The sequence below is a fragment of the Triturus cristatus genome, chromosome 8 (genome assembly GCF_964204655.1).
Source record: "Triturus cristatus chromosome 8, aTriCri1.1, whole genome shotgun sequence".
Lineage (NCBI taxonomy): Eukaryota > Metazoa > Chordata > Amphibia > Caudata > Salamandridae > Triturus > Triturus cristatus.
In genome coordinates, this window is record NC_140591.1 from 301,978,862 (window position 1) to 302,001,448 (window position 22,587).

Consider the following 22,587-nt stretch of genomic DNA (forward strand, 5'->3'; position numbering starts at 1 on the left):
ACTTACTATGCTGATGATCTGCAGGTAAAAACTTTCAGCAGCCAAACTATCAACCTAAGTTCCGCCACGTTCATACATGGGTATGCCACATAGTGGACCTGGTCCTCCAGCATGGAGGACACTGACAATTTTTCAGTTATATTTATTGTGCCGTTAGGTCAAATGTAGCACTTTTTTCTAATGTTTTTTGTTTTTAAATAACGATTGACCGTTAAAAAAGATTCTTATAATTTTCGAGCCATTTATTTGTTAAATCTTAATTTATTGACTAGAACAGTTTTTACTTGTAAGTTCTTTAGATTTTAGCTGCATGTTATTTGACTACCTGTTGCATGCACACCACATACATTTTCTTGGATGAAGGTTCAGCTACTTGTGAAAAAGCCATCTAGGGTGAGCCATGGATTCCTCCCAGAAACCAGTTCACCTTTGTGGATTAGTTTACTTCAGCCTTGGACAGTTTCAATCACAGCTCCCAACCAGACTGTAATCGGTTTCTTCCCTATCTTAGTACTCCAGTTTCTTACAAATTGTGAGTATGAGCATTTAAACTGAAGTGGCCCTGAAAGCTTAGTGTCATGAGCCATATATTAGGGGTATAAAGTGTGCTTTTAGTGCTTGATTCAGTCTGATGAGTTACTTCATACCTTGCTAGCAGGTGACCTGATCCTGGCTCTGGTTTTGCTGGCTTCTAATTGTCTCTTTAAAATGTTCACTTGTCAATGGCGGAGTGCTCTTTAGCCTCACATTTTTCAGTATTTTTAAATTTGTGTATATCTCTTTAGAAGCAGGTCAAAATGCCTGTGTTTTGTATTGTACTTGTGAAATAAAATGTTTCCTGTTCTTTTCCTACTGGTTGTGCATTTTATTAATTCACTATATACAGTGTTCATTGTCATTGTATTGGAGGGGCACTATCTGATGATATGAGCTTCTTTTGACCAAACAGTAGTAATAGACAACAGTATTTTGTTCTTACTTACATTATTTCATGTGTTTTTCTCGTTCATTCTCTACATATTCAGTCCCGAAGAAAAGATCAGGCAATTAGAAAAAAAGGTTAACGAGCTTGTGGAAGAAAGTTGTATTGCCAATAGCCGTGGAGACCTAAAACTGGTAAGCTGGACTGTAATATATATGTATATCATCTCACAGTTAGACATTTTGACATTGTCAGTGATGGAGTGCTTATTTTTGCAATCTCTTCTCAGTTGTTTACAGGTAAGGATCCTCCGTTAGACAAGGAGAGTTTTTGTTCTAAGCACTAAATATTTCTAAATCTGTAACCTCCTGGATTATCATTTGTTGTTTTTCTGCTGCCATGTGTTCTTTTGAAATACAGAGGATTACAATTTTCAAACCTGTATATTGGTGTAGAAAAACAAGAAAAGCTCATTTTTAGAGGCTGCAGTGTGCCATTAAGCAGATGGAGTACACATCGGTCAATAACTTGCAATGTATGTCTTGGTCAACAATTTATGCGATTTATGTTGATGTTTATTAACATTGTAGTTCAGATTCTAGATGTAGCCTGCTATCACACTTGCATTTAAACAGTAATGAAAGGGCAATTGTCACGCTAATTGTCTGTGACCTGTGTGACTCAAAGGGAGGTAAGTAATCCTTGTGATAAGCACTGTAATCATCCTTAAGAACAGCTGAGTCAGGTAAAACGACCACTCACTTCAGTTCTGAGTACCTCATTGTTAACCTTTAACTTGCAGGGGGTAGCACAGTCAATCAGTGTAGGGAAGAATGCACAGTTCAGTTAGCACTTATATCATCCTCAAGAAATATAATATCCAAGCAATGTCATTCTTTTTTTTAATCCTTTTTCTTGATTTTTAAGTTTTTATCCCAACATAACATAACAGCATCACCAAGCAACCAGATGTGTTGCAGAATTCCTTTAAATGTCAATTTCAGGGGGCATGGCCAAGATGGCGGTGGTGTAGCGGCGACTCCTGGGAGCTCCACTCGCCATGGCCCAGTAAAGTAATTATTTCAGCACCCCGGGACCCCCGAACCAGCTCAAAAGCTCCGTACCTGGTCGAGAGCTAAGCGGAGTCGAGAGGCAGTGGTGATCACTATCGCCGAGAGGTGCGGGATGCGATACAAGCGTCAGGCAGCGGGTAGTAAGCTCCCAGGAGGTTGGCTGGTGAGCACGGAGGCACCGCAACATCGAGGCCCAGCTGCTGCGGCGACAGAGGAGGGGTAAGGTGCGAGCGGACTGCGAGGAGACAGCACGGAGGAGTGCCAGTTAGCCAGATACTCTCGGAGGAGAGACGCGAGGCCACGGACCAGAGAAGGGGTGAGCCCGCCCGGAGGACTCCGATTAATAAGATAGGTGGCCAGGGCAATGGGGGGCACACCAACTGGCCTTTGAATTGTAACAAGACCCGGGCCGTGGTAGGTGCATACAGGAGGCCGGGCGGGGGAGATGTGAAGTTGCCCCCCGCCAGCAGAATAAACACTGATTAAGCCGGCACCTGGACCTGGAGCAGTAGGAAGAGTGAGGGGTGGAAGGTGAGGTTCCCCCGGGATTGGAGTGTGCCTGACTGGGGAGTAGCCGGCTTGGAGCCAGGAGGAGGGCCCCCTGACGCACGGCTACTGAAGACTGCGAGGGCAGGAGGAGCAAAGTGTGATGGGCCGCGTCAGGCCTTGATTAAGAGGTGATGCGACAGCCGCAATCTTAGTACACCTGAAAGAGGCGAGAATACTCATCAGGCATGAGGGGAGGGACAGCACCCCTTTCGAACGTACCAGCAAGTGCAGCCGGATGTGACTGAGGGACCAAAACCAGACAAAGCAGGGTGTCACACAGCTAGTGGATAGCAGGTAAGATCAGTGGGGCCGGAGAGAACGTATGGCCTGTCGAAGTCAGAGCCCCACTAGGACACCCTACCGCGCCTAACGAGGCCCACAGGGCCATCGGACAGATTGCACCGGTGAACATAGTACTCCGGTATCAGAAGGAGGCCTGGAAGTTATACAGCACACACTGAACGAAGCCAGCGGAATGACGTCCACCCGTCCTAAAAAAGAGACCAACATTAAAGATCTCCTGCAGAAACCTGGGGGCAAGCAGCAGGATGACCAAGCAGCAGAGTTGCCATCATTTCAGGCCCGGGAAGAGGAATTAGGCCACGCAGACCAGGGAAAGGCAGAACCGATCACGTGGCGCTTCATGGAACAACTGTTCACCTCGCTGAGGAACGACTTTGCGGCACTTCGCCAGGATGTCTCCACAGACTTGAAACAGGTAAGAACGGATATTAACGAATTGGAAGATCGCGTAGATGCCCTGGAGAAGGCAGGCAACGGCAGGGAGGAAGAACTTCACTCACATGCAAGAGAACTGATAGACCTGTGGGATCGGAATGAGGAATTAGGCCTGCGTCTAGAAGACCTGGAAAACAGATCCAGGCGCTCGAATATGCGCATTAAGGGAGTTCCTCTTCGGGCAGAAGCTGGGAGACTAGAGGACTTTGTGACCCGACTTTTCCGATATGTCGCCCCGGTGCTGGAAGATCAGGAGATTGTTTTGGACCACAACCCCAAAACATTCTCACGTGCCTTCATTCGTACTGCCAAAAATACATTATTATGGCAGCCACCCGGGACAAGGCGACCATCCAATTCGAGGGCCTGCAAGTGGGCATTTATCAAGATCTCTCCCAGTTAACACACCAACGGTGCAGAGCCCTGCGCCCTGTCACTACTTTCCTGCGACACCTCGAAATTTGCTACAGGTGGGGATATCCCTTCAAACTACTATTTGTGTGGGACAAAGAAACACCTGCAGTGAGGTCTTTGCATGAGGTGCAGAAAGCACTGGGAGTTGACTTTGTGGCAGGTGAATCGGAGGACTATCGGCCGAGCGAGGCTGGACTGGAACAAGTAGGGAAAAAGAGAGGAGGACGCTGCACTGGGAAGATTTTACACGCACGACCCTCAGAAACGGAAAGCCAGAAGGAACGAGCAGCACTTCTTCAGCAACTGCAAGACGGAGAGGGTGGAGGAGACCAGGCAGCAGAATGAGCGGACTTCAGGGACTTTTATTAGATTCCACAAACATTCCGGTGACGGGTGATCCCGTGTTGAGAACTGATTATGGCCTTTGTGGGCGGAGCCCGCTTTTCATCCATTGCGATACCGGATGGTGCTGCACTGTCGCTGGCCAGATGGACCCACGCGCCAAAGCGCTATTGGATGCCAAGGTTGGGGCAGCCTTTTTGTTAAAATCACGCTATAAATCTTTTTTTCTTAGATATCTCCTTTTCTCTCTTTCTCTCTGGCCTCTCGTTGGCGCGATCTTTCTCCAGCCAGATCGGGGAGGAGTCGGGTTTCATCTAAATGGAAATACGGCGAGGGCACGGGGAAAGTGAGTCCGATGCTAGATGGAGAGCTCTGGGTAAATAGCACACAGGGCCTATCTACAAGACCTACAGGATTTGGAATCAGGCAGGTATGGGTGAGGGAGGGCTATCCTGCCACGGATGGGCTACCACAGCCAGGGTTGGGGGTCCATTGCATCTCATGCATCAAGAGGGGAGAGACAAACACCACTCTGACCTATGATTGGGATCCTTCCAAGTGGAAGGGCCAGGGATATACACATTACCAAGAAGACACCAAGTGAAGGGGACCAGGGAAAGATGGAAGGAAGGGATAACCGGATCTGAAGCACACACACTCACATTGTCCCAATGGCGCCTCTTAATACCTTAATGGTAAATTCCAACGTACGGGGCCTTAACTCCCAGATAAAATGACAGGCACTCCTGGCATACCTCAAAGAAATTAAATGTGGAGGGGTGGGGCTGATACATGGACCCAAGAGGGATTTACCGTTCATGTGGAAGTAGAGAGAAGGGGAGGGAGTGTGTTAGGTGGGGGGACTGGGTGCATAGGGGGGAATCGGTCAGGTTGCGCCTGGTATGCATGGTTGGTAACGGGGTCAGAACGGGGGGCGGGGCGGGAGGGAGTGGCAGTTTGAGTGAGGGGGAATAGTTTGGTTGTGTGAATGGGTTGGCTGTGCACGTCCTGGCACCAGCAGGGTAAGGGCATATTGGCATGTTTGGTTGTTGCTGGTATAGTGCTCGTGGGAGGGGGGAGGGGGGCATTGTTGGGGGGGATGTTGAAGGGGAAAGTTGATGACATCAGTTGTATTGCAGGTCCGGCACCAGAGTGGGGCTACGCCGGGACAAGTTGGCCGCGGCGGGGTGGAGGGATTAAGAGATCATGGGATACAAGTTTTTGAGCTGGAATGTGAGGGGGCTCGGCACGTGCACAAAGAGATACAGGGTCCTCTCCTTCCTTCGACGGCACAAAGTGTCGATAGCGTGCCTCCAGGAGACCCATTTAGTGGATGAAGGGGCGCAGAAGTTGGGGAAAAAATGGCGGGGGCAGCTGTTTCATGCGTCCTTTTCTACATACGCCAGGGGGGTCCTGATTTGGGTGGCATTGGGGGTGCCGTTCGCCATCCAATATATGGAGGCGGACATCGAAGGCCGATACCTGCTCCTCCGGGCGCAATTGGATGGCAGGGAAATAATCATTTTGAATTCATATGCGCCCAATATAGATGACCCCGCATTTTTTAGGGCCTTGCAGGACGTCTTGACTTATGATCTGGGGACCCCGATACTCTGGTGTGGAGATTTCAATTGTGTCCTGGATCCGGTACTGGACAGGGTGCCCCCTCGGGAGGGGACGAAACCACGTATGACTGACCAACTCAAACAAGCATTTGCAATGCAATAGGTCTCGCATTTATAAGAGTTTGAGCTATTGGTATTGTAAAATTAAAATGCCTTTTATTTATGTTTTGGTTTTAAAACAAAAAATCCATTGTCATTTACAATGTCAGTAGCATAAACTCGCATAAAAGCAGTGTGTGGAGTGCAGCACTGTGCGGCGTGCAGCAGTGTGCGGCGTGCAGCAGTGTGTGGTGTGCAGCAGTGTGAGGTGTGAGGCGTGCAGCAGTGTGCGGCGTGCAGCAGTGTGCGGCGTGCAGCAGTGTGTGGCGTGCAGCAGTGTGCGGCGTGCAGCAGTGTGTGGCGTGCAGCAGTGTTTCGTGTAGCAGTGTGAGGTATGCAGCACTGTGTGGCGTGCAGCAGTGTGCAGCGGTGTGCAGCGTGCAGCAGTGTCGTGCAGCATGCAGCAGTGTGTGGCGTGCAGCAGTGTCGTGCAGCATGCAGCAGTGTGTAATGCAGCAGTGTGCAGCAGTGTGTGGCGTGCAGCAGTGTGCGGCGTGCAGCAGTGTGTGGCGTGCAGCAGTGTTTCATGTAGCATTGTGCCGCATGCAGCAGTGTGTGGCGTGCAGCAGTGTGTGGCGTGCAGCAGTGTGGCATGCAGCAGTGTTTCGTGTAGCAGTGTGCGGTGTGCAGCAGTGTGCGGCGTGCAGCAGTGTGTGGTGTGCAGCAGTGTGTGGTGTGCAGCAGTGTGTGGCGTGCAGCAGTGTGTGGCGTGCAGCAGTGTGTGGCGTGCAGCAGTGTGTGGCGTGCAGCAGTATGGCGTGCAGCAGTGTGGCGTGCAGCAGTGTGTGGCGTGCAGCAGTGTGTGGTGTGCAGCAGTGTTTCGTGTAGCAGTGTGAGGCATGCAGCACTGTGTGGCGTGCAGTGGCATGCAGCAGTGTGCGGCATGCAGCAGTGTGCTGTGTGCAGCAGTGTCGTGCAGCATGCAGCAGTGAGTAATGCAGCAGTGTGCAGCAGTGTGTGGCGTGCAGCAGTGTGCGGCGTGCAGCAGTGTGTGCCGTGCAGCAGTGTGTGGCGTGCAGCAGTGTTTCGTGTAGCATTGTGCGGCGTGCAGCAGTGTGCGGCATGCAGCAGTGTGTGGCGTGCAGCAGTGTGCGGCGTGCAGCAGTGTGCTGCGTGCAGCAGTGTGTGGCATGCAGCAGTGTGTGGCGTGCAGCAGTGTGTGGCGTGCAGCAGTGTGTGGCATGCAGCAGTGTGTGGCGTGTAGCAGTGTGCAGCGTGCAGCAGTGTGTGGCGTGCAGCAGTGTATGGCGTACAGCAGTATGTGGCGTGCAGCAGTGTGAAGCGTGCAGCAGTGTGCGGCGTGCAGCAGTGTGCGGCGTGCAGCAGTGTGAGGCGTGCAGCAGTGTGAAGCGTGCAGCAGTGTGTGGCGTGCAGCAGTGTGTGGCGTGCAGCAGTATGGCGTGCAGCAGTGTGTGGCGTGCAGCAGTGTGTGGTGTGCAGCAGTGTGTGGCGTGCAGCAGTGTTTCGTGTAGCAGTGTGAGGCATGCAGCACTGTGTAGCGTGCAGCGGCGTGCAGCAGTGTGCGGCATGCAGCAGTGTGCTGCGTGCAGCAGTGTGCTGTGTGCAGCAGTGTCGTGCAGCATGCAGCAGTGAGTAATGCAGCAGTGTGCAGCAGTGTGTGGCGTGCAGCAGTGTGCGGCGTGCAGCAGTGTGTGCCGTGCAGCAGTGTGTGGTGTGCGGCGTGCAGCAGTGTGCGGCGTGCAGCAGTGTGAGGCGTGCAGCAGTGTGAAGCGTGGTGCAGTGTGGAGCGTGCAGCAGTGTGCGGCGTGCAGCAGTGTGCGGCGTGCAGCAGTGTGCGGCGTGCAGCAGTGTGAGGCATGCAGATTGGACTGAAAGGTGTAGAGATAAAATCAACTGAAGGCACCTGAATCACCTTTATTCCAAGATTGCCTTTGTTAAAGATTAAAAAGCGTGTGCACGCATGGGGTAATAATGGTCCTGGAGTTCTACAAATGGTTAAGTGCTAAACCCTTGTGCTTGTTACCCATTTAGTTTTATTTCGTAACATTTTTTGAGCTTAAAATAAAAAAAACAGGATGTTAAAATGCCTACACTGCATAGCGAGAGTGGAGTGTCTGACAAGTGTGGTAAATCGATAATTATGCAGGCAGTGACTCATTGTCTATGTGGCCCTGGGTATTACCATACTAGACGCAGAGACTTGAATTCGGGTGGGAGCGGGAAGCCACCTATGTCTCTCTTGAGCACCCTGCAGGAGACAGGCAGGCATGGGCCAGACCAGTGATGAAGATGTCACTTGTATTCCAGCTGACACATGTCGCTGTTTCCTCTGGAGAAAGTGCTTTAGACAGGTCACCACGTGGCCCGGGGCAGAGGCACGCCTGGGCCCTGTGACCTCCCCGGAAGAGCACCGGATGCCATTCCTGGATTCTCCCCTCTTTGATGATGAGGTGACATTTGCATCTGAATGGGGCTGGCGCTGCGGGGCCGGTGTTTTATGTCCCAGAGAGAGGGGGGGGGGGGTCGCAAGGGACCCTGGCGGACCAGCTAGATAGCAAGGTGTCGGCGCGCGCGCTCCTGAGCCCCCAGGAGGGCGGCTCCGGGCTCCTCATTATCAGATGGCCCAAGGGGGGGGTCCCTTTATCCGAATGCCGCTTTGATCTCCCCCCAGGAGGACTACTGGGTTTACAAAGTGAACAATTAAGGAGACCTACTATCATCACAGAAGCCTCTGGTTTGTAAAACAAACCTGCTTGCCCCCCCCCCCTGAGGTGAAATGTCCGGATGAAAAAAGCACAGGTCGGCCTGGAAGGAAATTGGAGGGGGCGTCGCTTTTATTGTCTTAGCTTCTTATGTCCTGAACATTTACTCAAGGCCCCTACAAACACTGCAGGGAAAGGAAACTTGTCGAAACAAGCATAATAATGTAAGTCATTCCCTGGAGATATCCTGTGCCAGTTAAGGGCCTTCCCTGATAGTCAATCATGCGAGAAGCAGTGTAGGCTTAACTGTGAAGCGGTTCTTGCTGGCAGGTCTCGAGGCGCTGTTTGTCTGCTGGCATCCTTGGAATGCAGGTGGGGGTTTCCATCAGCGTTCCCTCACGTTCATATAGGGAAGTTTCAGTCCGCTGCCGGTGCACAAATGTGATATATTACAGCTGACTTTCCCAGTGGTGCCACAGGAAATGTGCAGAAAGCAAATACGACACAGGACTCTCAAACTGAAAATGTAGTGACTGTGACTTTCTTTGCACTGGACAAATGTTTTATCAAACCCAAATTACGAAACGCTAATGGTAAATTACTAATGCACACGTGTAAGTGTGTTCGGTGACGAGCTGTGTTTTTGTTCATATTAAGAACCAAGTGGCGCACATCTTAATGAAAAAATAAAAAAAATTAACACGCCTCCCGAAATAGCACTGGGCCTTTCCAGTACATTATATCTGTGAAACTTTTAAGAACAAGCAGGAAGGGGGTGGCAAATGGTGTGCACTTTCACGGCTGCTTTGATGTCCTCAGTGGCCGTGGGGCTCACTGAGGACATCAAAGCGGCCGTGAAAGTGAGCAAACGAGTGCTTTTCAGGCTGCCAAATGGTGCGCGCGCCCGGGGCACATGCACTGTATTTGGAGGCCTGAAAAGCACTGTTTGCACTTCCAAAACTCGCTTACTATAAGTCTCGCCAGAGCAGCGCTAAAGCGCTGTCTCTGACGAGACCTAAAAAGTGATGGAAAACATAGGGGTGGTGGATGTTTGGCGCCAAAAGAACCCCACACAGAAGGTGTTCACCTGCTTCTCTCCCACCCACAACCCCTATAGTTGGCTGGATCGGGTCTTGGTGGCGGATGAGAGGAGGGGTATGTCAGTGGAGGTCACACACCTGGCTCGCTTTTTATCGGATCACTCGCCAGTGGCGTGCGTGGTCCAGTGGGGACCCCCGGTGGTCCATCTTCGTACTTGGAGGCTTCCGGCGGACCTCCTCCGGGACCAGGTGGGGAGGGCGCGTGTGGAGGCAGCCATAGGGGACTATGTGGACCTCAATTGGGGAGCAGGAGACATTGCAGTGGCCACAAAGTGGGAAGCCCTGAAGGCAGTAGTGAGGGGCGCATGTATGGGGCTCACCTACGGTGTCCGGAAACAGCTTCTCCGGGATCTACAAAAAGAGGAGGAGTTCCTCCGACAGATCCAGAGGGTGGGGGACCCCAATGCGGCGCAGCAGCAGGAGGAAAGGGAGGCTCGGGCAAGGGTGCAGGACACCTTAGATAGGTTGGACAAATTCACTCTGGGCCAATATAGGCAGCGCCTCCATAGAGAGGGGGATAAATCGGGGCGGCTGCTGGCATGGATCCTGAGGAGAGAGCAGACCCCCGAGCGTATCGTGGCCCTGCGGGATTCCACCGTCCGCGTGGTATACTCGGAGCAGGAGATACTGGGGGTACTCCAAACTCATTTGCGGCAGGTGTACGAGGCGGTCCCAGATATCTCAGAGGCCCAATACTTGCCATACTTACAAGGGCTGAGTATGCTGACCCTGGCGGACTCAGATCGGGAAGGATTGGAAGAGGGCTTGTCATTGGCAGAGGTCCGCAGAGCGCTGGCCAGCTTGCCGCGTGCTAAATCGCCCGGCAGTGTTGGTTTCCCATCAGAGTTCTACCAAGAATTCAAGGATGAGTTGGCCCCGCTGCTGTTGTAAGTATTCTATGAGACGTTCGAGAGGGGTGTCCTCCCACGGACCATGGCCCAAGGAGAAATTTGTATGATCCTCAAACCAGGGGGAGATAAGTATGATCCATCGTCCTACCGCCCGATCACCATGTTGAATACGGACGTCAAAATCCTAACTAAATTGTTGGCCACCAGGCTGGCTCCCCATATGGGTCATTTAGTGCACCAGGACCAATGTGGGTTTATCCCGGGGAGGAATACGGCAATGAATCTCAGACGCCTGAACCACATTCAGCATGAAGTGAGAGGTAGGGAAGAACGGACGGTATTGGTCTCTATTGATCTGGCCAAGGCGTTTGACACCGTGGATTGGGCATACTTGCAGGAGGTCCTTCGGAGGGTGGGCCTAGGGCCCAACTTTCGCCGGTGGATACAGATCTTATATAGCGCTCCGACGGCAAGGGTGCTCCTAGGTGCCGCGGGATCGGGGGAGTGGTGGCTGGGACGGGGCACGAGACAGGGATGCCCCCTCTTGCCGCTACTTTTCGCGCTTGCGATTGAGCCGTTCGCAGTTACGATCCGGGCGGAAATGGAGCAATGGGGAATCCAGGTGGGGGATACGCGTAATGTAATATCGCTCTATGCAGATGATGCCTTGTTTTATTTGAGGGCACCGACAGAGGCACTTCCAGTCTTGCTGCACCACCTGGACCGTTTTGGGGAGGCGTCGGGCCTGAGGATCAACCGAAGTAAATCGCTTATATTCCTGCTTTCGGGCTTTGATGCAGTGCCCTACGAGGACCTGCCGGTGCTTGGGTTGCGCTGGGAACAAACAAGTTTCCGGTATTTGGGTATTCAAGTGGCTGCCACGGAGGGATTGGCGCTCGCACGGAATATAGACCGGGTGATTGCTTCACTTAGGCAGTCTGTGACATTTTGGAACGCCCTGCCGCTTTCCCTAATGGGACGATTGGCTGTAGCCAAAATGGTAATGCTGCCGAGGACATTGTACGTCCTCCAAAATACGCTGTGCCCTCTCCCTCCTAGGGTTTTCCGGACCCTCAATTCGCTGCTGACATCCCTGCTTTGGGCGGGGGGACGCAGTAGGGTGGCCCTCAGGACGGTCGTGCGCGCCTTTGATGAGGGGGGATTGGAAGCCCCACGCTTCGACTTATATTATTATGCAGCGAAGCTTCTCCCAGCAGCCAGATGGTTTGCAGACACAGATGTGTGGGAGACGAGATTATTGGCGGGAAGGGCTACAGCGAAGGAACTTCAATTGGCTTTGATGTGGGGGTCGGGAGCGGACGCTGCGTTGCCCTACGTGGTGAAACATACGGCACAGGTATGGCAGCGTTTTATCGAACTGGTCTTGGGTGCGGCACCCTTCCATAGGGATTTACCAATTTGGATACTGGCCCCATGGTGGAACTCGAACGTCAGGTGTCCTACCGGGACTGGAAAGAGGGGGGTTGTGAAGTGCTGGCAGATCTGTACCCCTCGGAAACCTTCCTGTCATTTGAAAAAGCGGAGGAATTCTATGGCCTTAGCGGGGGACAATACCTACATTATCAGGGACTGCGCGCGGTGGTGCGTTTGGTCTGGCCGCAGTGCCCGGAGATACCCCCGATGACTCAGACCCTTCATGTAATGCTGACGTGCGGCCGGGGCCGCAGATTGATTGCATTGTTATATGCGGCAATGAAACGCGACTCTGCTCCTCCGGAACCTCTGGCGTGGGCGGCCTGGGAAGCGGACTTGGGAGAGCCATTAGATCAAGGGCAACGAACGCGAATCGGAGCCTTGACGAGGCGAGTATCCTGTAACGCGCGATTCAAGCTCACCCATTTTAACTTTATGCACCGCACCTACCTTACCCCGAAGTCGCTGAGTCGATTTGGAACGGGCAGGGGGGACAACTGCCCTCGGTGCGGCGCAGCAGGGGCGGGATTCTTGCACTTGGCCTGGGACTGCCCGCTGGTAGAGAGGTTCTGGATTGGGGTGGTAAGCCGCATCGCGGCCGCCACTGGCCTCCGAATCCAACGGACACCCCTACACTACCTGTTGGCCCTGGTTCCCAAGCCGAGGAAACGGAAACTATCCTATAAATTGCTGCAGTTAATGCTAGTTTTGGCAAGGCGTAGGGTCGCGATTACCTGGATGGGACGGAAGGCCCCGGAGCTTGACACATGGCTCAGGGATGTGAGGGAATGGACGCTGGTGGAAGAAACGCATATGCAGTATTCTAGGAGGGACGAAAAATTGCAGGAGGACCTTCTGGCGTGGCGAGTTCTGTGTATGGAAGGATTGGCGGTGGAGGGGCAATTGTCACAGAGTGAGTCGGAGGGAACAAGTGGAGAGTTGTATTCCCCGCTAACTTCTGAGGGGGAGGGGGAGGAGATGTCGGCGAGGCTACTCCTGTACTGCACTGAGCTGGGCTGGACCGGATTCTCACACGATATAGACTGTGATCTGTCTCACTCTGAGGTACTACATAAGTATATGTGTTTTGATTGGACCTGTATGTACTGCTTTTCACTGATGTCGGGGGGAGGGGGGTGTAATAAGATTGTATGTTTTAAAACGAAAAATAAAGTTTAAAAAAAAAAGAAATTAAATGTGATATCTGCCTTCTGAAAGAAACGCACCTTCGGTCGCACTGGTTTGACCGCCAATTTTTTTCATCCATGGCAGGATAGAAAGCGGGGGTGGCAGAGCTTTTCGCAACACACTTTCCACGTAGGATACTGGTGGTGCAAATGGAAATGCCAGGAAGGGTGCTGGCACTTCGGGCGGTTGTGGAAGACCACACCTACACATTGGCATCACTATACGGGCCAAATGATGGACAAGAAGGATTCCTTAGGGACGCAATTGGCTCAAGCCTAGAAGACTTGGGTGAGAATCTAATAATAGGGGGGGGACTATAATATTGTACAAGATCCCACTTTTGATAGAACCACACAATGGATGGGTCACTTGGGAGCGTTGTCGGCCTCCATGCTGTGTTGGCTGGCAGAGGTGGGACTTGCAGACGCCTGGCAACAACGTTACCCTACGGCCCGTGACTATACCTACTTCTCGGTGGCACACCAGTCTTATGCCCGGCTTGATTTCTTCCTCCCCACGAATTACTCAAGGGATACTGGACACCACTATAGGCACGGCATCACTTTTGACCATGCACCCATTTACTTTTCTTGGCGTCTAGAAGGGGACTACCAGAAGCATAGGCTATGGAGACTCTACCGTAAATTGCTTACGTATGACGGTAATATTAAAGAGATACAGGAGGCCATACAAACCTTTTTAGAGAGCAATGATGATGGTCACACACACATACACTTACTGTGGGACACACTGAAGGTGGTCATTCGGGGACAGTTTCTTGCAATAGTGGCCAGACTGAACAGGGACAGAAAGGAAAAAAGGGACCGACTGCAGGGGCAGGTTAAAGAGCTGGAAATGATGCATCGTAATACGGGGGCAGTATGGGTGCGTCGCCAGCTTACCAATGTTCGCAGCAACTGAAAGCGTTGGACCTCAATAGGGCTGAGTATTCTCTACTCCGCACTAAGCAATGCTTTTATGAAGGAAGGAACAAGGCAGGGAGGCTGCTGGCGTGCCAGCTACGTTCCCAGACACTCCAACGCCGTATAGTGGAGCTAGAAACAGCACAAGGTAACAGTGTACAGGGGGATGACCAAATTGTCCTTGAGTTTGAAAACCTTCACACAGCACTTTACATGGCGGACCCTTCTGATGAAGCAGCAGTGGCATATGTCGCCCAAGCAGAGGTTGCCTCTCTTCCGACCATTGATGCAGACAAACTAGACGCAGACATCAAACCAGATGAGGTGCTGAGGGTGATTCAGGGTCTTGGGTCAGGCAAGGTCCCGGGGGAAGATGAGTTCTCCTCAGATTTCTATAAGATCCTAGCCCCTAGCTTAATTCCGATACTCACGATACTTTTTAATTCCTTCTGCACTGAGGAAACAATAGCCAATTCTATGCATATGGCTACGACCCGAAGAAATGCACATATCGCCCCATCTCACTGCTGAATGTGGATCTTCAATTTTTTACCGGCATACTAGCAGCTCGATTAGCACCACATATGCAGGGACTGGTGGTTGGGATGTATACCTTAAAGAAGCTGTAGCGATGGCACTTGACGACTATGCCACCTTATCGACAAGACTCAACGCTCTCAGAAACCAACCTTGTTTCTATCGGTTGATGCAGAGAAGGCTTTTGACCGGGTCCAGTGGCCCTATCTGTGCTTGGCATTAGCGAGATTTGGCCTTTGGGCCGTGGTTCCTGAGGTGGGTAAATAGCAAGTATAAGGCACCTGCGGCAAGAATTAATGTGAATGGGACTAGGTCTCAACCTTTTAAAATCGGGAAGGGTACCCGGCAGGGGTGTTCACTCTCTCCCCTCTTATTCGCTCTGTAAATGGAGCCCTTTGCGGAGCATATTCGACACCACGCTGCAATTACCGGAATCTATATGGGGGATAGGGAACATAAGATTTCCCTCTACGCAGACGACGTGGTGCTCTTTATTACTCAACCGGATACCTCCATAACACCACTCCTGCAGGAGTTAGTTTGCTGATTTCGGTCTGGTCTCAGGCTTTAAAATTAACATTCATAAAACACAAGCCCTAAGCCTCACCATACCTAGTGCCGATATAGATAGACTGAGAGTGGACTTTCCCTTTGGATGGGCTGACTCAGGGGTCCCTTATTTGGGCCTCCAAATATTCTCCACGTTGGATGGCACGGTACGCAAGAATTATGATACCCTACTGAACAACACTTTGCCCTCCAGCATTGGAGACCTCTCACATTGTCTTGGCTGGGTAGGTTGGCCACTGTCAAGATGATTATACTGCCCCGTATACTGTATGTAATGCAAACTCTCCCGCTGCAAACCCCCACCCTTCCAGCACTTGCCAAACTGCAACACCTCTTAGTGGACTTTGTTTTGGGTGGGAAATAAAGCTCATATGGCATGTCAGATGTAAATCAAGCAGATGGGGGCCTAGGATTTTCCCACTTGGTGCGATATCATCAAGCGGCCCAATTACGATACACGGTCGAATGGTGCAGGCCAATGTCCGAGAAGTATTGGTGCTTCATTGATAGGGCAATAGCGTGCATTCACATGTGGAAGGTTCCTTGGCTGCCCAGACGATACCGTGCGGTGGGGGTATACATTTCCCCAGTGCTGAGAGCTACCATGACCATGTGGGACAGGGTTCATGTGTCACAGGGTCTTTCTACCCCCACGTCCCCATTGACTCCTTTTAAAGGTCACCTGGAGTTTCCGCCAGCGCACCATATACAAAGTTATCTCATATGGCAAGGGTCCAATTGCAAAAGGGTGGGAGATCTTTTTGATGAGAAAGGGATAGTGGATTTCTCCCAGCTCTCGGCTGGATGCGGTCTCCCTAAAACAACATATTGGCAATACCTTGCCCTAAACAACCGTATGTTAGCATACGGGCAGGGCCCTCTTTAACGAAGTTCGAGAAATGGCTGATAACCAGAACTTCAGACAAGCATTTATTATCAGACATATACACCTTTTTAATTACACCAGCGCAGCGTAGGTGGAAGACGGAATGCGCGAGGGAATTTTCCCCAAAGGAATGGCAGGACATCGTACATAGAGACAGAGCCTCCTCTTGTAGCACGGCAGGTAAAGAGATGTTCCTCAAAATAGTGCATTACTGATATTATACTCCAGATAGGGTAGCGTGATGGAAACCAGGAGGAGATGATCATTGCTGGTGCCACTGTGGCCAAGTAGGCACCGTGAATCATTTGCTATGGGAATGCCCCAGGATACAGCCTTTCTGGGACGCCATACTGACAGACATCAACACTACATACGACACCGACCTGGTGGGGTAGGGAAAGCGTTGCAATCAGGCTAGATTGGCTACATAAGTTATGGGAGGTGGTAGAAATGGAAATGAAAACGGCCAGTATATCGCATAGGCTCCCCTGCTTTTACAAAATCTGGAAATCCACAGTGGAGTTCCTATCCTCTGAATTCAACGAACTTACATGCCCTATATATTTACGTGTGCTCGGACTTACCAGAGGTCCCCCACAAGACTCAAAGATAGCCTCGCAGCAGGAACACAAGCCACATGATGATTCCCACTAAAGGATGCAAGATCATAACCAGTGATAAACTCCCCTTACTTCCCCTATTCTCCTTTTTTTCCTCTCTCTTCAACTCAATCTCCTCTTACTACTTTGCTATTCTATGACGTTTATTTGCCCACCGGCCGGTAGGTTGTAGGTAGTGCTTTTTGTTCTGAAAATTCAATAAAAAGATGTAAACATAAATGTCAATGTCATAATCATACCTCTCCCAATAACTTCAATTCCCTCATTTACCCAGTCTCCGTTCATCACCATTTTCTCTTTTAGAGGCTTCCTACAATCTACAGTTGGCCCTTTCATATCGTATTTGAATGGGCCTTGGAGCCCTCGGCTAATTCTGCCTGTCAGTTTTCCCACCCTGGGTCGGCCCCATGTGGTGCCTTCATGGTCCATGGTCTCTGATATCGGTCACTTTTTATATAATTTATTTCTCTATCTCAGTCGGTGATTGCTAGTCTATTGCCCTTTGTATGACCTTCCACCCCTCCGTTCCCTTGATATTGCCCTAGCTGTCTGCCTCGTTTGTCTTGCTACCATTCCCTGGCTGCTTCGCAACTTCCTCCTTTTAAGTAAAGTTTCCTTAATTCTTCCCCCTCCCTACATTTTCATCTGGTGGGCCCAAAAGTGCATCCTCCTCAATGCTGGAAACTTCACCAATCCCACCTTCCTTAAACCGAGCAGTGACTTCTCCCTATGGACCTCTCGTCTAGTCCCAGGATGCTTGTTTACGGTTTAAGGAAGATCTGGCTAGGCATTTCGGGCTGGACTGTCCCCATGAGGCATAGGGTCAAGACTGATTTGCATATAGCTGGGTCTGAACTGAGGTGGCAAAGTGAGCTAAAGTATGATGATGGTTTCAACCCAGATCTGTGACTGGGGGTGAGTGTCTGAAAAGTTTCAGCGCTCCGTCCATCATCTCCTTGTGTTTCTTCGCCCTAAGTTGGCCTGGTATGCCCAGACGTGGGTCCCTTGCTCACTTTGCCACTGGATTTAAGCTAGCCTGGCTGATGAAGGGTGTTACCCAGAAACCGGTCCCAGGATGCTTGTTTCCGGTTCAGGGAAGACCTGGCTTGGTAGTTCGGGCTGGACTGTTCCCATGAGGCACAGGGTCAAGACTGATTTGTATATAGCTGGGTCTGAATTGAGGTGGCAAAGTGAGCTAAAGAATGATGATGGATTCAACCCAGATCTGTGACTGGGGGAGTGTCTGAAAAGTTTCAGCGCTCTGTCCATCATCTTCTTGTGTTTGCCTCTCCTCTAGTTGGCCATTCTCCTCATCTCTCATGATCGCTCAGAGTGACCTAATCTTGTGGAGGGTCCTTTCTGACTGGCTCTTGTGCTTTTAGTGCTTTGTTGTTGGAGCCTACGATCCCTATATTGCCCTCCCCTAAAGCCCCTTCTCAGTTTCTATTCATGCTTCCTCTGGACTGTGTTTTTTGTCCTTTTGGGTGTGCTCCCTTCGTTCTGATCTCTGCCTCTTCTCTGATCTCTTGTGGTCCATCTGTAAACGTGCTTCAGACTGCCACTCTTCCGGGCATGCCTTTCATTTCCTTAGTTAAGTTTCTTCTTTCCACCTCTCATGGCCATGCCTCCTCCAGCATGTTCATAAGCAAACGTTCTCGATTTGTATATTAGCTTTAGTCTAGCATGGAAAAGGAGCTTATATGGCAGTAGCATTGTTCAGAGTTACTTCATTACCCCGCCAAAGGATTTCCTCTGTTTCAATACTTATCTAGAGTAGTCTAGAAAGAACATAACATTGTAGTTAATGGAGAAAAAACATTCACTTTAATAGCTTATCCTAGTCATTATAAATGGCTCAAAGTCCAGTCAATCAGGCGGCAGCACCCTTTAGAACCCTCACCACAGAGGCTCCAGACTCTCAGCTTTTCTACTGCACGTTGTGTGAAGGGAGTCTACCTGAGCTCCGCTCAATATTCCTATATCTGGCCCACTTGGCAGAAATATTTCTTCAGAATTAACATGATTTCACCTCCTCAACGAGTCCGCAACTAAGATCTCTGTTTAGACATTGTGATTCATGTGGCAAGCTGAAACTACATTCGGACGATCCTCACAAAATTTGCATTTACTGCCTTCATCCTGACCATCAGGTAGATATTGTGAAATCTGTAGAACTTTCTCACAGAAAACTTTGAGAGACAGAGAGGGCAGACTTCTTCTGTGGTTTCAGAAGTTAAAAAACAAAAAAATCCCTCTGTCAGATAAGGACAGTGATACCTCTCTTAAAACAGTTGCCTCAAACAAGAGAGCAAGTGATGTGGAGCTTTCATCTCCAAAGTCCTCTAAAGTGGTAAAAAAGCAGCACCATTCCTCTAAGGCTGATGACCATTCTTCCACCTCTAGGAAGGAGTCTTCATCTCAAAAAGGACATTCTCAGCCTTCTACACCTTCAACTGCCACCACTAAAGTTAAGACGACTTCAAAATCTCTACCTGAGGCTAAGTCAACCATTCTCTCACCTCAAAAACTAAAGACGGCTATCTCATTGACCAAATTGTCATCGACACCCCGTCGGCAGTGGTCTCGGTTGTCACGACAGATACGACAACGTTGATTTTCTCATATCTGCCGGCTAAGCTGATCATGTCATTGTCAACGTCGACATTAGTATCTGTTAAAGTAAGACCTGCTGTGCCGACGGCTACATCGTCAAAAAAGATGTGTACGAAAACTAAACCATCAATGTTGACAGATTCTTCGTCATTGAGGGTCCCCATGTCATCCGGAGACTCGAGGGTTCGCCCGTTGTCGTTACAATTATCTTTGACTATTAAGACGACAAGTCTATTGTCGGCAGCGGTCCGGTCGGCGGGTCCAATTTCGACGGCGGCAAAGTTACAAATGCTATCATCGATGGTTCCATAGTCAACGATGCCCAAGATGTCAGTGGATGGTTCATCGGTGGATGCTCCGTCGGCATGTACTCAGTCTGCAGGTCCTGTGTCGTCGGGTTCCTCGCCGGCGGGTGCTCCGTCAACGGTACATTTGACTCAAGATATATTGAGTTCTGATCCATCTACGCTCACAATGTCAGCGTTGTCGGAGCTACAAGGGGTCAAAGAGACCACTTCCATTCCATCAGTGTCTTAGTCTAAGCGTAGCGCTTCACAAGAAATAATATTGCCTGCGCATAATTCCCGAAGCAAAGTATCCCCTAGTGCTCCAGAACAACTTTTTGATTAGGAAGAGGAATGTTCTAAAGATGTTGAGGATATGTTTGGGATGGCACACAGTTCTTCCGATCTTCATATCAAGTGTCAGGAGGATGACGATGATCAATATTACTATTATCAACAACGTGATCCTGCCCAACAGTATAGGGAGAAGGAACCTGCTATTCAAATGCCTGCTTCTCTAGTTTCAAATTTTCAGCATATGGTAGAACACTACTATCGCAGATTCCCACCCTCCAAACCAGCTGCCTCAGTTCCCCAAACTCCTATTCTTATACCGTCTCCACTAGTACGGTTTCCAAGCCAGACATTACCGGTATCACCACTACCTTTGCGTCCAACAACTCCGCAACCAGTTATAGAGGATCAACAAACTACTGATGATGAAAGAGAAAAAGGAGAACTTGAGAAGTGTCTCTTCCCAATGAATGGGACAATTACCAGATCCAGACGTCTTCTCCAGCGACTCCACCTCCAGTTGAAGCCCCACTGGCAGATATGGGGCGGATTCATTCCCTGATGGAAAGAGCAGCAAAAAGATTTCAACTCCCTATGGTCACTAAGCAGTCTGACTGCTTTATGTACAATTGTAAAGAACAGACCAAAAGACAAATCAGTACAATTCCCATTGTAGATTTTATATGGGCGGAGGGCCTTAAAGTAATGAGAACCCCAGCTCCATTCCAGCAGTGCTACCCAAGCTTGAAAAGAAGTACAAGGCGCCTGACATCTCTCCTGCCTGCCTCATCAGTCATTCGAAACGGGGTTCTGTAATATTTCAGGCAGCTTAACGGCTTGCCAGGAATCCTGCTTCAACTCTATCTGCTCCTCCAGATAGAGACGCAAGACGTCTCGACAACATTGGTAAAAACATTTCCACTATGGTGGCAACCACAGTTCGGGCAGCAAATTCCCTTACAATGCTGGGAACTTATATGACTGCCGGATGTGGTTGTCCATTTCGCCTTTTATTGATCTTTTGCCTGAGCATTCTAAAGCAGAGGCTAAGAAAATTTTACAAGAGTGAGAGAGGATATCAGCCGAAAATATTGACTGTGCAGTAGACGTTTCATCTACAGATTTCTGCCAGTTAGCAGGGGCGGCAGTGTTAAGACGCCAGGGATGGTTAAGGGCTACTTCCTTCAGCCAAGAAGTGCAAACAAATATCATTGACATGCCATATGTTGAGGGAATCTCTGTTTGGTCAACATATTGATGAGTCACTACTCGCAATTAAAAAGGATACAGATACAGCAAGATTGCTAGGTACCCTGCAATTTAAAAACAACCTTTTTGTGGAGTTCAAGGCAGAGGTACCTCTTCCTTTCGGGGAGGTTACAGCCAGTATAAACAATTTCAAACCTATAGGGGACAATCCCAATACTCCACTGGGCAACATCATCATCAGCCATACAAACAGTTGCCTTCCACTTCTTCCAGACATCAAAGAAGAAAGTTATCTTACAGATGTAGGGACACCTCTAAGAAGCAGTAATGTATCTTTGGTGTCGCAACGCCCACCTGTATACAAGACACTGGTGGAAAGATTCCCGGTTTCCTTCCCAAATGGTCCAAGATAATAATGCACAGATGAGTACTCCATATAGTAATCAAGGGGCACACACACATTGGAATTTCAACAGATTCCGCCAAATTTACCACCTTGGGGTCCACTTCTTTCCCATCTAAGAGACCTATGATCTCAGATAAACATCATGTTGCGCAAAGGAGCAATCAAAGTGGTGCCGGAAGTGCAAAGAGGGACAGGATTCTATTCAATGTTGTTTCTGCCTAAACATGCGGTTGAAATCTCTATTTTATTAGCGGAAGAATGTCCAGAAGTCTTGTTTTTAACAGAAACTTGGCTTAATAAGGTATTTGATCACGATATTGTTCAAGCCCTTCCTCCGGGCTACGTCATCCAGAGACTAGACCGGATTTCAGGTAAAGGTGGCGGGATCGCCATCATTTATAAAAGTCAACTTACCTGCCGTACCTCCGTAGGTCCGTTACCAGACTGTGAGAACCTCTCATTTACTTTGCACCCACGGTCACTTTGTCAGGTATTCTAATGTATCGTCCCCCTGGGCATTGGGTCAATTTTGTAAATTTACTCCCTGATATGGCTGCTAATCTAGCCAGTGCCCCTGCTAATTTTACTTTATTAGGCGATTTAATCTTCATTTTGATGACCTCTCACATTTGGCTGCAGCTTAGATAATTAATGACCTTGCAGCCTATCAGTTTAAACAAAAGGTTATCAATCCGACGCATGTGAGGGGCCACCTACTAGATCCTATTTTTCCAATATGGAGGAATTAGCAGGAAGTGACCCCATTCCAGTACCCTGGTCCGATCATTTTCTTATTCCATTTATCTGGACCCCCACCTGCGCCACGACATCGACCAGGCCGGTGTGAATACTGTCACGTCTTTGGCCTAAACTCCCTTTAGAAAAGTGGATCTCGGCCTTAGAAAATACTAAGCCGATCCATGACCCTGATCCTATTATTGCTAATGAAAATTGAAATGGACCCAGATGAAAGTTGGGACCAACAGAATGGCATGGTATTCTCCCAAGCTCCGTGAGCTAAAACAAACCTGCAAGAAACTCAAAAGAATTTGGAGAAAGGATTTCTCCTTAACCAAGAAATTGGAATATAGGGAGGCTATTAAAATGTAGAAATTAAACTGGCCCAGGCCTCATATTATGAAGAAAGAATTTCCTTGGCAGCCCAAATTTTTTTCGCATTGCGGAAAAACTGATCAGAGCCCCTCTACCTCCAGCTACATCTGACGCTACGGGCTTACGTTGTAACA

General features: G+C 49.7%; 1 protein-coding gene across 3 annotated transcripts in view; it reads left to right on the forward strand.

Moving 5' to 3' along the window:
* IFT88 (intraflagellar transport 88) overlaps positions 1 to 22,587 on the forward strand; it is a 537,246-nt gene that overhangs the window by 76,262 nt on the left and 438,397 nt on the right. For all 3 annotated transcript variants that reach the window (XM_085621562.1, XM_085621564.1, XM_085621563.1), the window contains exon 8: positions 1,026 to 1,116. In XM_085621562.1, the coding sequence (XP_085477688.1) occupies positions 1,026 to 1,116 (91 nt within the window). The remainder of the gene's footprint in view (positions 1 to 1,025; positions 1,117 to 22,587) is intronic.